General features: G+C 39.2%; 1 protein-coding gene across 1 annotated transcript in view; it reads right to left on the bottom strand.

Moving 5' to 3' along the window:
- LOC125381536 (WSC domain-containing protein 2-like) overlaps window positions 1-2263 on the bottom strand; it is a 45109-nt gene extending 42846 nt beyond the window's left edge. Inside the window, exon 1 of the mRNA XM_048398411.1 lies at window positions 1943-2263. Within this exon, the coding sequence (XP_048254368.1) occupies window positions 1943-1982 (40 nt within the window). The 5' untranslated portion in view covers window positions 1983-2263. The remainder of the gene's footprint in view (window positions 1-1942) is intronic.
- Window positions 2264-13605: the final 11342 nt, after the last annotated feature.

Raw genomic sequence — 13605 nt, 5'->3', positions numbered from 1 at the left:
ATACAATTGCGCTTTCTTATCTCGGAGACACAGAAGGATTCGGTAAACCCGGTACCGATGGTAAGTTATACGCTTTACACTTACACGATAAAGTATACAATCTGAAAGAAGTTACATTCACGGGTAATCTAGAAGATTTTAGCGATGTCGACGTTGTTAGTAGACTCCTTAAGAAAAACACTTCGTACAATCTTACTCGCAACGACGATGTGATGATGGGTAAGGCACATAATTTAACTAAGATAATAAATAGTGGGATCGTACTCGGGGCTTATATCCCATCAAAACGAAAAAGTGTGTTAGTCTCTCCCCTGCCAGAAAACCCAGGTCATATGTTATATAGTCGTCCAGCAGTAAAAAATGTTAGTTTAAATTTGGTTACTGAACTCAATGAAATTAAAGTGAACTTGAGTGCAATACCTAATCTTTCTACGCTTATTATTGAAGTCTTGTTCGGAGATGTACCGGTAGATGCCTTTCGAAATATTACCAGGTCTATCGATTAAATGGCTCAAGAATCACGAGCGTCAACGTTGCAGTATTATTCATATCGGAGCATCGCCCGTTGCAACCCTCGAGGGGGTCCAAATTATTAAAAGTGGTAGTATTTCTCTTACTAAGATATTCTTGCCGTTTAATATACATTTAATAAGGTTGATGTATACTCTCAAAACATTTAAGCAAGACCAATTAAAGACTATAATATGATCGTAATATACACTATGGGTTTATATCCAGCGCTCGATGAAGCAATTGAAAAGATGGATACTGTTGATGGATTTCGATTACATCAAATAAGTGACATAAAACATCGAATAGAGAAGGATAGGGAGTTGAGACTTGGATTGTATAAAAAGTATCGCAGAGCCGTGAATGCTCTGGACGTAGTAGACACCGCACTTGTAGCAGCTGGCATGGGACTCGGTGTAGCTGGTGTCGGTTTACTATCAACTATAATCGCCGCGCCTATCGTGCTCGGCATGGAAATGGCTGCTGGAGTTTTGGGACTGGCAGGAATAGCGATAAAATTCATTTCTCGTAGGTTACAAAAGAAAGCATTAAAACATGATAGTATTCGGATACTCGCCGAAGCAAAGTTGAACTGCATTGAGGATCATATTTCGACAGCAATGGTCGATTGTAAGATATCCGAGGATGAGTTTCGTTTAGTGTTGTCAGAACTCACCAAATACAACGCAATGAAGCAGGAGATTCGATCAAAATCTCGTAAGACCAATGGTATTAGCGAAGACGAGAAAAAAAAGTTCATAGAACAGGGGAGGCAACAAGCGCGTCAATTATTCCGTGCCAAAACCAAAGAACTGGTTGGAGATTAAAAATAGATTGCTTACTATCGTTAGATCACATATAGACAAATGCTTACATAAATATATAATAATGGAGACAACAATCGAAAAAGCTATTAAATGGAGAGAATTACCACAAGGTTTTTATTATATCAGTGATGTCAAACCAACCAAATACGGTTATCAATTGTTTCTTATCAATTTACAAAAAGAGTGTAATTATATAGTCTGGTCTCCTAGTAAAATGAACGAAGAACTTAATAAAAATGTTGAATATCACTTTATTGATAAAAATAATAAAGAATATTTTTATTACCATTTAGGCTCATCTAAAGCAATGATTGGCTCCAGGTATTGGTGAGCTAGAGCCAATTTAACTTAATCTCATGACTATCTTTGAATCGCACAATCATTTTTACATAAAAAATCCCCCCTGTAGTAGCAGTATAGGTATATGAATCTGGCTCCAGTGGAGTTGCGGCAGAACCATCATTACCTATACTACTTGAATTCACTATTCGGGAAGAACAAATAATAGATTTGAAGTTTTCGAAACATGCCATTCCCCAAAATGGCGAAATATGAACCCATACAAACTGTGCAGAAACAACACAACATTGTCAACCTGACCTCACCTGTTGTAGCAGCTGCAGGGGCAGTAGTAGTTGTCGTCATTGCAGCAGATGTAGTAGTTGCCTTAGGTGTGAGGGAAGTAGTATCAGCTGAGGGTATAGTAGTGTCAGTGGGTATGTCGACATCGGTGTGTTCGACAGTAGTCGAAGCTGTTGCGACAGAGGGGTCAGTTTCCGGAGTAGTAGGATAATCAACTGGCTGTATTGAAGATGGAGTTGGCGTAGAGGTGGACGTGGGAATGTAACACGGTGGCGCCGGGAGGCATATGTGAGCTGTGCCAGTGGTCACTGGGACGCAAACTTCTTCAACTGCGCATGGGCGGTCTTCACATGTACGTGTGGAAAATGTCTAAATAATAAACCAATATCAAAATTATTAACAGTCTGCAACACCCCCCTAAAAGATTACGTTAACAACTGCTAATACTGATAATTCTAGAATATTTGGACTTGTTACAGTACACAACCTGGGTTCGTGTGTTCCTTCATTATAATGTCTCAGGAAAAAAGTATCTGCACAGGGGACCATGATATCACTTATGACGTCATGATTTCGGCAAAGGACGGTCAGCTAAAGGTTTTCAGATGCTGGATGATCTCGATAGATTTATTTTATCTTATTACAATTTAACAGATATCGACTTATCCGGACTTTGAGAAAAAGAGATTTGTTAATTTTGCAAACATGGAAATATGTGTACTTTTATTACAATTTAACAGATATCGACTTATCCGGACTTTGAGAAAAAGAGATTTGTTAATTTTGCATACATGGAAATATCATGAGTAATTTTTTAACTAGAAATAAATTATTCTTATTTATCTCTTTTTATCTTTATTCTAATTTATCTCAATCTGTATTGGTCCTCTCTTGTAACCTCTTATAATTGTATTTACAATCTCGCACTCACCTGGACGTTTTCGTTGATGGAGTGACTAGACCCATCTGTTCTGGAGGAAAAAACATCTGTTTGGTCGCCATGCGGGGTGGAATTCAGGGTACACGCCCCTCTACCCCATCTGTACACGGCACACCGGGTGAAATAGACACACAGGGCTTTACACTGAATGTGTGATGACGTCGGCATGACAAGAAGCAATTGACCGGTTGCACATAGAGACGTTAGTATTACCAGTATACAGAGTATGATGAGTGTTGCCATGTCGTTTAGTATAGCAGTGATAGTGGAGGATGCGTGTGTTTTTCTGTATCCGGGCGCGTGTTCGTCAATCATCAGCTGTGCGATGCGGCTTGACGTCATTGGTAAATAATTCATTGTACAATGTTCATTCTTTTATAAACTCGCAAGACCACTTTGTCTATTGTCAGTGGACCTAGGGAATTAACTATTGTTCATACATTGAAAATGACTGACTGACTGAGTATGGTTTTACGCCGCTTTTAGCAATATTCCAGCAATATCACGGCGGTCATTGAAAATGAATATTGAAGTAAGATTATCCTGGAGGCTGGTAGTTCAGATCCACGAAACCATGCTCAAGGCACAATGAATCGCTATCTTGTTTATTTGCGACAGTTTCATCCATGACGTCATTTACCCTAATTGGCAATATCTTGCGTGTTTAAAACTTTGGTTAATTCCTCAAACAAAAATTTAACATCATATCTTTGCAGATGTTTCTGTTCAAAATATACCACAACACAAACTTTTAATATTCGCAAATTTACAACCAACAACATCCCAAATTAATTATCGGAAACTGATTACCACCAAGGATTTAGAAAGCAAAAACTTTCTTATATACAGTAAACTACGGTTATAACGAACACGCTTATAACGAACTGACGGATATAACGAACTTACTTTTTGGTCCCGACTACTTGCTGTAGTCATGCTGTATATGTACTTATAACGAACTACGGTTATAACGAACTAAAATTAGTAGTCCCTAAACCGTAGTTTACTGTAATTCAATTCTATCCTCATCAGTTCCAGTATTATTGATTTCGGCTGTTCAGCATTGGTAACAGCGTTGTGTTTCCATTATACCTCCAGATGTCAGTGTTACCTGGAGATTTAACATTTGTTGTAAGCGAGTTAATTATTGAAATGGCATGCGTTGAGTGTGACGACTAGGGTGTTAAATAGAATTAATGAATCGCAGAACATCGCCTTTAGGTATACTTGACATTACCTGCAACACAATTGTGTAGTCCATCTATTAAAGCAAACTTTGACAGATTATCGCGGATTCTTTTCTATATTTAGCTTTTATATCATAAGTAAATATATATCACGGTATAAGTAAAGGGACGTATTTGTTCTTTTTACAAAGTATTTCAAATAGCAGCCCTTCAGCAAGTGATGACTATATGACAACAATCATATATGGTCGGTATAGGTCTGTAGTGAGTGGGCGAGTTTGGCTTTCACGCCGCTTTGAACAGTATTCCAGTTATATCACGGCGTGTCAGCTTTATGTGGGAGGAAAGGCCGAAGTGATGCAGATCTCAGACCTTTACCACTTCGGTGAAACCCACGATCATAGTTTGTCATGGGACGCAACCCTGCACAGTTAATTGCGGCGCCTTTGACGACTGATAAATCTAGGCCCCCTATCGTACTGTAATTTGCTGTTACGTCCTTAAACAATTGTGCGGTGTTTCTTATAATCAGCCAGTGACCTCCCTTGGACAGGGCGGTTGGTCAAAACTTGGGTCCGTCGCATTTTGTAATTTAAGTTAAACCAAAGGCCACCATCAACATCTGGTGAGGACATATTGGTTTCTAACATACCCAAGACGCTCCTGACTCACGATGGGTATATGTATTGAAGTCTGGAGAGTGCGAATCGGCACTTTCACCCACCCTCGAGGTACGAGACAGGTCGGCCATATTGGTAATTACAACCCCAGGACGGAATGGACACCGTTTACAAAGATGTGCTACCGGCTCATGGCAACATGTCTGGTCCTTTACACAATGACTATGGTGAGTGCTACAATCATTCATCAACATACTCGTTTGCTTCTCTCAGGGGATGTGGAATTAAACCCGGGGCCTCCAAAGGTTGACTTCCAAACATGTAAAGATGAGATTTTACAAGAGCTTCGGGCAATGAAGTGTGAACTTTCTAGGGATATCCGTGATATAAAGTCTGACACACGTAAATTGAATCAGTCCGTGGATGAACTCAAACTACAAATAGCAGATATGAAAAGCCAACAGGAAATACTACGGCTGGACATAGATGCATTATCTGAACGTGTCGCTTGTGTTGAGGAGCATAGTTCTACTTTAGACAGGTCAGCATATAGTTATGTTACCGATAAGATTGACAACCTTGAGAATACTGTGGATAAACTAGAACAGTACAGCCGGAAGCAGAATATACTGCTGTATGGTGTCGCTGAGAAACCTGATGAAAATAAAATGAACATAAAGGAAGTTATTTGCGAAACATTGAACACCCATAATGAAGGTACTCCATTTTCAGCAACTGACATTGTGAACGCCCATAGGATTGGCTATGCAAAGTCTAATCGCCCGAGACCTATTGTAGTTCGATTCAATTCTATGGACTGCAAAGTGGGAGCATTAGGCCTGCGCGATAAACTGAAGGAGAGTGGATATGGTATAGGCAGTGATCTCACCACACACCAGAGGAAAGTACTCCAGGATTTGAGACGTAACAACAAGCAAGGCTACTACAAGAATAGTGCCCTTGTAGTTAAGGATTACCAACAGCATTCAGATAGGCAGGACACAGATACTAATGATAAATAGAGGTGTGGCCGAGGCCCGGATTATCGCTGTGTTACTAAATCAATTTCAGATTTCTTGTTCTGGAACATTTCCGGTATTACTAATAAACTTTTAGACGATGAATTTGTTTCATATATCACACAGTTTGACTTTATTGGACTCACAGAAACATGGGCCAAGGACTGTGATTTTGATCAACAGCTCGGTGATTACCAGCCATATGTTTTGTCTGCAGAGAGATTGTCATCTTTTGGGAGATTATCGGGGGGGATTGTAGTACTTATTAGAAAGTCTCTAGTCAATTATGTCAAAGAGCACATTATTGGACAGAATGTGATATATGTTATTTTGGATAAATCGGTATTTAAGCTAGAAAAAGATGTATTGGTAGCTTGTGTTTATGTCAATCCTGATGGGTCAACTTGGTACAGAGGTAAACCAACAAAATGTGGAATAAGTTTATTATTTGAATCCTTGTTAGATGTTATACAAAAATATGGTGATATGTTTATCATGCTTGGAGGTGACTTTAATTCCCGAACCGGTAATGAGCCCGATGCCGCAGAGAGTGATATTGCTGAAAGGCTTGGCATCCAGGAACCTTCTGATATGTATGGCAACGTGATCACCAAACGTTTCTCTTGTGATACTACTGTTAATCGCCTTGGTAAGATTTTACTAAACGTATGTAGTGCTTTGAATTTGTGAATTTTCAATGGCCGATGTGGATCAGACACGGCAAAAGGTGACTATACCTTCATCAGCCACAATGGCACAAGCGTAATCGACTATATTGTTGCATCCCCTTCATTGTTTATGTTGTGCAAACAGTTTGACATTGCAAATAGAACAGAGTCGACCCATATGCCAGTTACATGTTCATTTCACGCACGTGCCAAAGCTGGATCGAGAGACCGTGAGCGTGTTGCACGAGACCCAGGGGACAGCTACAGCTTTGTGTGGAACGAGGACAAAACTCAAACTTTTAGAGACAGTTTACTGTCTACAAATTCTTATTCAATGCTTGACAAGTGTTCAGATTTTATCGCTTCAGGTAAAATTGATAAAGCAGTTGAGGTATTTTCAGATGTTTTATGTACCACTGCGAAATGTATGAAACGCCCTTCTTATATTTCTAGAAGTAAACAGCCATGGTTCGATAAGGAGTGTGAATACCACCGCTGTGAAAGATATAGGCTTCTTACGGTTTTCCGATCACTAAAAGATTCGTCATCACTTTGTAACTATATTAAGGCAAGAAATACTTATACACATGTTATCCGTCAACAAAAGAAGTTATATCAAGACAATGTACAGAGTACCATTTTGACTAACTTGGATAACAGTAAAATATTTTGGGCAAATTTGAAACGTCTGTCTGCTACCACTGTCCGTCCTAAGCCAAATATAAATATTGAGCAATGGTTTTCACATTTTAAGGGGTTGTTCGATTCAGAAATGGGGGATGAAGATAACACTGTGCCAGATAACAATTTTGATGACTTAACTCAATCAATCTTAGACTCGCCAATTGAACAGCAGGAGATAATTGAGGCAATTAACAAATTGAAAACAGGCAAAGCTGCCGGCAGTGATAAGCTTATTGCTGAAATGTTCAAATACGCATGCGATGTGTTAGTTCCCTATATTACCTGTCTGTTTAACGTTATGTTTGATTCCGCTTATTTTCCGATTTCCTAGTCGACTGGCCAAATTGTACCATTACACAAGAAAGAGGATACTAATACACCCGATAACTACCGAGGGATTACAGTATTAAGTATTTTTAGCAAGCTATATATTTCTGTTCTAAATAGAAGGTTGCAGTCTTGGTGTGATGCCTATGATAAAGTTGTGGAGTCGCAAGCAGGATTTCGTTGTGGCTATTCCACAATTGATAATATGTTTATTTTACAGTCAGTTATACAGCGTTATCTGGGGAAGAAGCGAGGTAAACTATATGCTTTATTTGTAGACTTCTCCAAAGCGTTTGACTCCATAAACAGATCAAAACTATGGATAGTTTTGAATAACAGTGGTGTGTCACCTAAAATGTTTAAGTGTATACAATCCATATGTACGTTCCTGTGTAAAGTTTAACAATAACTTCTCAGATGTATTCGATTGTGACTTGGGTGTCCGTCAAGGCTGTGTACTGAGCCCGTTTTTGTTTTCATTGTTTATCAATGATCTAGCTGTTGAAATTGAGGCTAACTGTGAACCCGGAATCCAGCTCCATCCAGACATAATTCAACTATTCCTGCTACTCTTTGCTGATGATGTAATTCTTATATCAGATACTGTATATGGCCTCCAAAAACGCATCCATGTACTCGAACACTATTGCCAGAATTATTTCCTAAAGGTAAATCTTGATAAGTCGAAAATAGTAGTTTTTAAGAATGGTGGTGTACTTTCTAGATCTGAGAAATGGTATTTCAGTGGTTGTCTGTTGGAATGTGTATCATCGTACAAATATTTGGGAGTTGTATTTTCAAAGAATTTATCATGGTCGAAACATACTTACAATGCTTCATTACAGGCTAAACGGGTATTGTTCTCGGTTCTAAAATCCCTTTCATCACTTAAACCTATTCCACTGAAACTATTTTTTAAAATATTCGATACTAAAATTGCTCCAATTATGTTATATGGGGCTGAAATGTGGAGTTTTGAAAACTGCAAAGAAATAGAAAGTATTCATGTACTTGCTTGTAAACGTCTGCTAGGTGTTAAAACGTCTACTCCCAATCATGTTGTGCGAGGAGAGTGTGGAAGATACCCACTGTACATTTCTGCGTATAAACGCTGTATAAAATATTTGTGTAAACTTATGTCCCTACCAAATTCACGATATCCTAAGAAAAGTTATGATATGTTATTTCAGCTAGCCACACATGGTAAAACTAATTGGGCTACAAAAGTCAAAACTCTTTTATACAGCCTTGGATTTGGATATATATGGGAGAACCAATATGTTATTTGCCCTGAATCATTTATTTCCGAATGTGAAGATCGGTTAAAATTTGCTTACGAACAGGACTGGCATTGGTCTTTAGCAAATAGTTCTAAAATGTTCCATTATACACTTTTCAAAAATTCATTCAGTCTAGAGTTGTATTTGTCTGCTATCACTATCAACAAATTTCATGTTGCACTAGCCCAGTTTCGCTGTAGCTCCCACACTCTCCATATTGAGACTGGTAGATACGTTAATACTCCACGAGAGCAGAGATTGTGCAATAGTTGCAACCAAAGATATGTCGAGAATGAATATCATTTTTTATTAATTTGTAACGCTTATGATGAACTTCGTCTTCAGTATTTACCACAGAAGTATTTTGTACATCCCACTCTTGCTAAATTCAATATGCTTATGGCGGTAAACAATGAAACTGTAATTAGAAATGTTGCAACTTTTATATACCATGCTATGAATGTTAGACTCCAAACACTAAGCCTATAAATGTTAATGATGGACCGAATATTGTACCATGGGCCGCTGGCCTACACATGTACATGAATAAAGAATATATAATCAGCCAGGTCACAAAACCTGACCACCCGTTCGTTGTTTTTTGTTTCATATTACGACAGGCAGTATGCACTGGGGATTATTTGTTACCTTTAATGCCCACAGGGATATTACCAAAATAAGTGAAATGTGTTTCCAAACATTTCATACCCCCCGAATCCGAACTCGATAAGCGTGTAAAAGAAACCTTGAAAGATCAACATTATACACGACTGTTATGACGATACAACGTACTACAACTTAGTCCTGTGGGACATATATGTGAATCAGGACTTAGGGATGTCGATTTCTGTTGTTTTCGATTTTAATCAGAGACTTCTTGGTATAGTGATTGAAATCTCCGATTTACCAAAGTAGATTGATATCCAAAGTAGCAAGATATATATGCATAAAATAGTTGATTACTGACCAAGTATTTTAAGAAGGAATGCCTCCATAGTTTACAGTAAATAGAGCGTCTGTCCGGAGAACGGGAGGTCGGTGGTTCTATCACCGGCTGCATTGTACCGACATACCTTGAGCTTCGCCCTCGGCATTAATGGGATAAAACAAGGACTGGTAGACTCGGGATCAGTATATCATGAGTAGGATATCCGTGTTACACCGCTACATGGTGTCACAGTGGCCAAACACTATAAAGAGTGATTGTGTGATTAAAACTTAATAATGACGTTTATCGGTAGCAAAATGAACATTTCTTAAGAAGCGCAATTCGTATGTTTCGGTGGAATTATATTCATATCCATTTGGTGTACTGTCACAGCCCTCTGTAACCGTGCATTCTTAATGTCTAACTAATCATGACTCCGTTCACGATTTATTTTCCATTGACACAATAGTTATTTTCAGGTAGCAATAGTATTGATCTGAAGCCTATAGGTGGTGGGAATAATTATACCTAATACAAACTCAGATTGACGACATTGCGATACTGGCGATAGCTAGGGTCATAACAGGGTGGGACAGGACGAATAGGCTGAAGCCTGCGGGTCACCAGGCGTGACAAACATATCTTAGAATATTACGTTTCCGCTTCTGAAAACGTAATTATGAGAATACGGGTAATTTAGGTATACACACATCAAAGTGTTATTATTACCACGTTGTCACTGGTAATTGTGTAGATGTCGAGTCGGGGTCGGGTGACACATCAGGTGCTGTGGGTCTTCACTTGTTTCATCGTTTCCATACCGCGAAGCTTGCTCGTTTTGGTTCATAAGCGTAATGGTTTTGCGATTTCTTAAAGTTCAAGGGAACTTCTACGGACCAGGCACGGTATCACTATAAACTAGTACTTGATACCTTTTGCGTTGTGACAGGGACCCAGTTAAATTGGCACCAATTACGTCATAATCTAAGGGGGATAACTCAGGCCTGTTTAGCTCGGAAACCGAAGGCTTCATAACGGGATGACATTTTCACACTGTGAGCTTCCTGCTTTCACTGTGAGAAAAATGAGGGTTTATTTTCAAACACTGATACTAACTAATTCTAAAATTGCGTTTTGTTTAAAATGAGAAAGAAAGTGATTTTTGCGTGTACACTTCCCCTTTAATCAGTATCATGTGACAATTTTATCTGAAAATATAGAGAAATAAAGGACACCTTGATCCAAGATTTTTACATAAAAATATTCATAAAATGTCGCTTTGTGTATTTTGTTCGAAAATAGAACAGGTTCATGTTTCAATAAGTATTTTTATCGATAATACACATACCTGAATAAATAACTCACCACGCCAGTTTCAGTAACTGTGTTGTAAGTTAACAAATAATAGAAAAACACATAAACTAAACATACCACATCATGTCAGGTAAATATCATGTATATAGCGAGAAATAACCCAGACGCATTTGTCATATTTACATTTGTGCATCTATATGCATTTTGTTCATATCAAAGGAATATCATGACCATGTGTCATAATGACACGAGTAAATAAGTATAATAATCACATTATCATCATAACAAACATTCGGTACCGCCTGCTTGAATACATGTTCACCCGATTGTACGTCACCATGACAGCTGCCGTACTGTTTGAATGCCTGTTGTTTGTGGCTTGCTGTATAACACCGCTCTCATTAGTATTCCAGCTAAGTATTCGAGTCAGAACCAGACAGTTCAGTGATTGACATCATGCGGATTGATCCCCGCGGTTTAGACAGACAACATGCAATTAGCCAAGGCGCCGCCTTACCACCTGATTTATTTGGTCGCCTTTTACAACATGCAACTGATATCAGATAAGCATAACATTCCCGTGTGTTACTTGCATTATATGTAGAGAGGCAGGATATGGGGGTAGTGAAACTACCCATGAGCAGAGAGGCGGGGTTGTTAGATACTGAGACTATCTATGAGTATAGTAAGTGCGTGAGTGAATTGGCTTTTGACGCCGCATTACAGTTATATCACGGCGTGTCAGCTTAATGGGGGAAGAATTCCAGAACTGATGCATGAATATTGAGTAGGGGAGGTTATACCTGCCCCTGCTCGCATGAGATCACTGAAGTGTTTGGTTGTGATCTGAACGGTAATCCTTGATGTTGTCGTGATTCCCTTGCGAGTTAAGGATGATCAGTGGACCATTGCTTATTCATGACTGCCCTTTGACGCTTGAAACACAACTTTATATCCTACTTATGAACCGTCTTAATGCAAGAAATACCAGGGAAAATAAGAAAACATCGACATATCTTATAGTGAAAAAATGCAGTGTATCGCGGTATAAAAGGAATTCGCTCAAAGCGTGCAAGAAGGAAAACACGTGCAGCCTGGACGACATGATAATCTGAAATAATTCTAATCACCTGCCCCAGTAGCTCAGTGGGAAAAGTCGAACCTTTTTTTATGACAGAGTAGAAGGTTTATAAGTTGCAGTAGGTGGTAAGCAGCAGCCGCAGGAGATGAAGTGTCGATTGTCAGTGACAGCAAATTAATTGATGCGCCGTAAAATATATCCATCTACAACTAAAGTGTTGGTTACTTCACTTCCAAAACAGACTTCATCGTTCGAGGAGTCCCGCAAGGTTATGGTTTTCTTGCAGGCTATTTGTATCTATATAAAAGCGAGACGGGGACAATTCGCGAGGTATTTTACGACAGGACATGCGTCGCATGTACCTGCCATTGCAGATGGCCTACCTATCGGAAAAGACCGACTCCCTGACAGTTTCTGGAATTCAAGAACTGTGCATATGCTATATGTAACTGTGAATAAACTCTGGATGTTGGTGAGAGTCCTGTTACCTATTGTACATATTTGAACCATTGTGTTTCCGCATTTGATAGTAAACGTAATCCTGTGTGTTTCAATATAATGTGTTACTTATTGATTGATAATGAGCCCACTGAAGCACACAAGAAAGAATGGGATCTTCTTTGATGGCTGTGTCTTCCTGAGCCGCAGATATTGAAACACTTTAAGCTACTAGCCGAGTCGGCTAAAACTCCGTGGAGTAAGAGCGATGCTTCCCACACACAGAAACAGGTTATGATTTCTGGGGAGTGTATTTTTCCTACATATGTGTATGCATCAACGTTTTTGTAAATGACAATCACACTATATAATTCTTTTCGTCCGAAGCAATGGTTGCTAACAGTATGATATTAAAGTGCGGCTTTTATATATACTCTCAAAAGAATCCCCAACACATGCTTCAAACTGGAGAAATGTTTTCAGTCTCACCCTGTGATTTGCAGACTTTGGAACAGGTTTCTCCTGAAAATGTAAGGGCCATGAAATGTATATGTTAGAGGAAGATCAGCTTTGAAAAGGTACTGCCAGAGAACAGATTTCGCTTATGATTACTAAATGAGCATGCCCTCCAATTATGTCCGACGACAAAACAATGTAGTTTGACCATGGTTGACTCCCATGACAAAAAGTGTTACAATGCTCTTCTTGTTAGACTGTCTGGCGCTCGGCATTAAGGGGCTAAAAATAGGATTGGTCGGCTCGGAGTCAGTATACTGTGTCTGAGTGGGGTTAAACTGTGGCATGGTATCTCAGTGGGCAAGCACTATAAATCGGCATCAGTCAGGACTAGTACAAACAGAAACAAACACACACACACACACACACACACACACACACACACACACACACACACACACACACACACACACACACCCACACACATACACGTGCTTATAGTTGGTCATGCTTAGCTTCCAGGTGTGATAGTCTGTCCCTCAGCAACTCATTGTCTTGGTCTTCCTGTATAACGTCTCTAATCCTGTCAAACTGAGAAATGGTTTCTCCTCTGTCGTGCCCGCTTAATCGTTCTAGGCATAACGGGTTTTTTCGATTGCCGTTTTCATTTCTTGCGCATATCTGAAAAAATCTACTCACAAAAGGATTTCCACTGTCCATAAGCGTTCTGTTGCGCAGCGTACT

This window comes from Haliotis rufescens, unplaced genomic scaffold (genome assembly GCF_023055435.1).
Source record: "Haliotis rufescens isolate VD_foot unplaced genomic scaffold, xgHalRufe1.0.p SCAF_18, whole genome shotgun sequence".
Lineage (NCBI taxonomy): Eukaryota > Metazoa > Mollusca > Gastropoda > Lepetellida > Haliotidae > Haliotis > Haliotis rufescens.
This window is presented reverse-complemented; position numbering and strand designations above follow the sequence as displayed.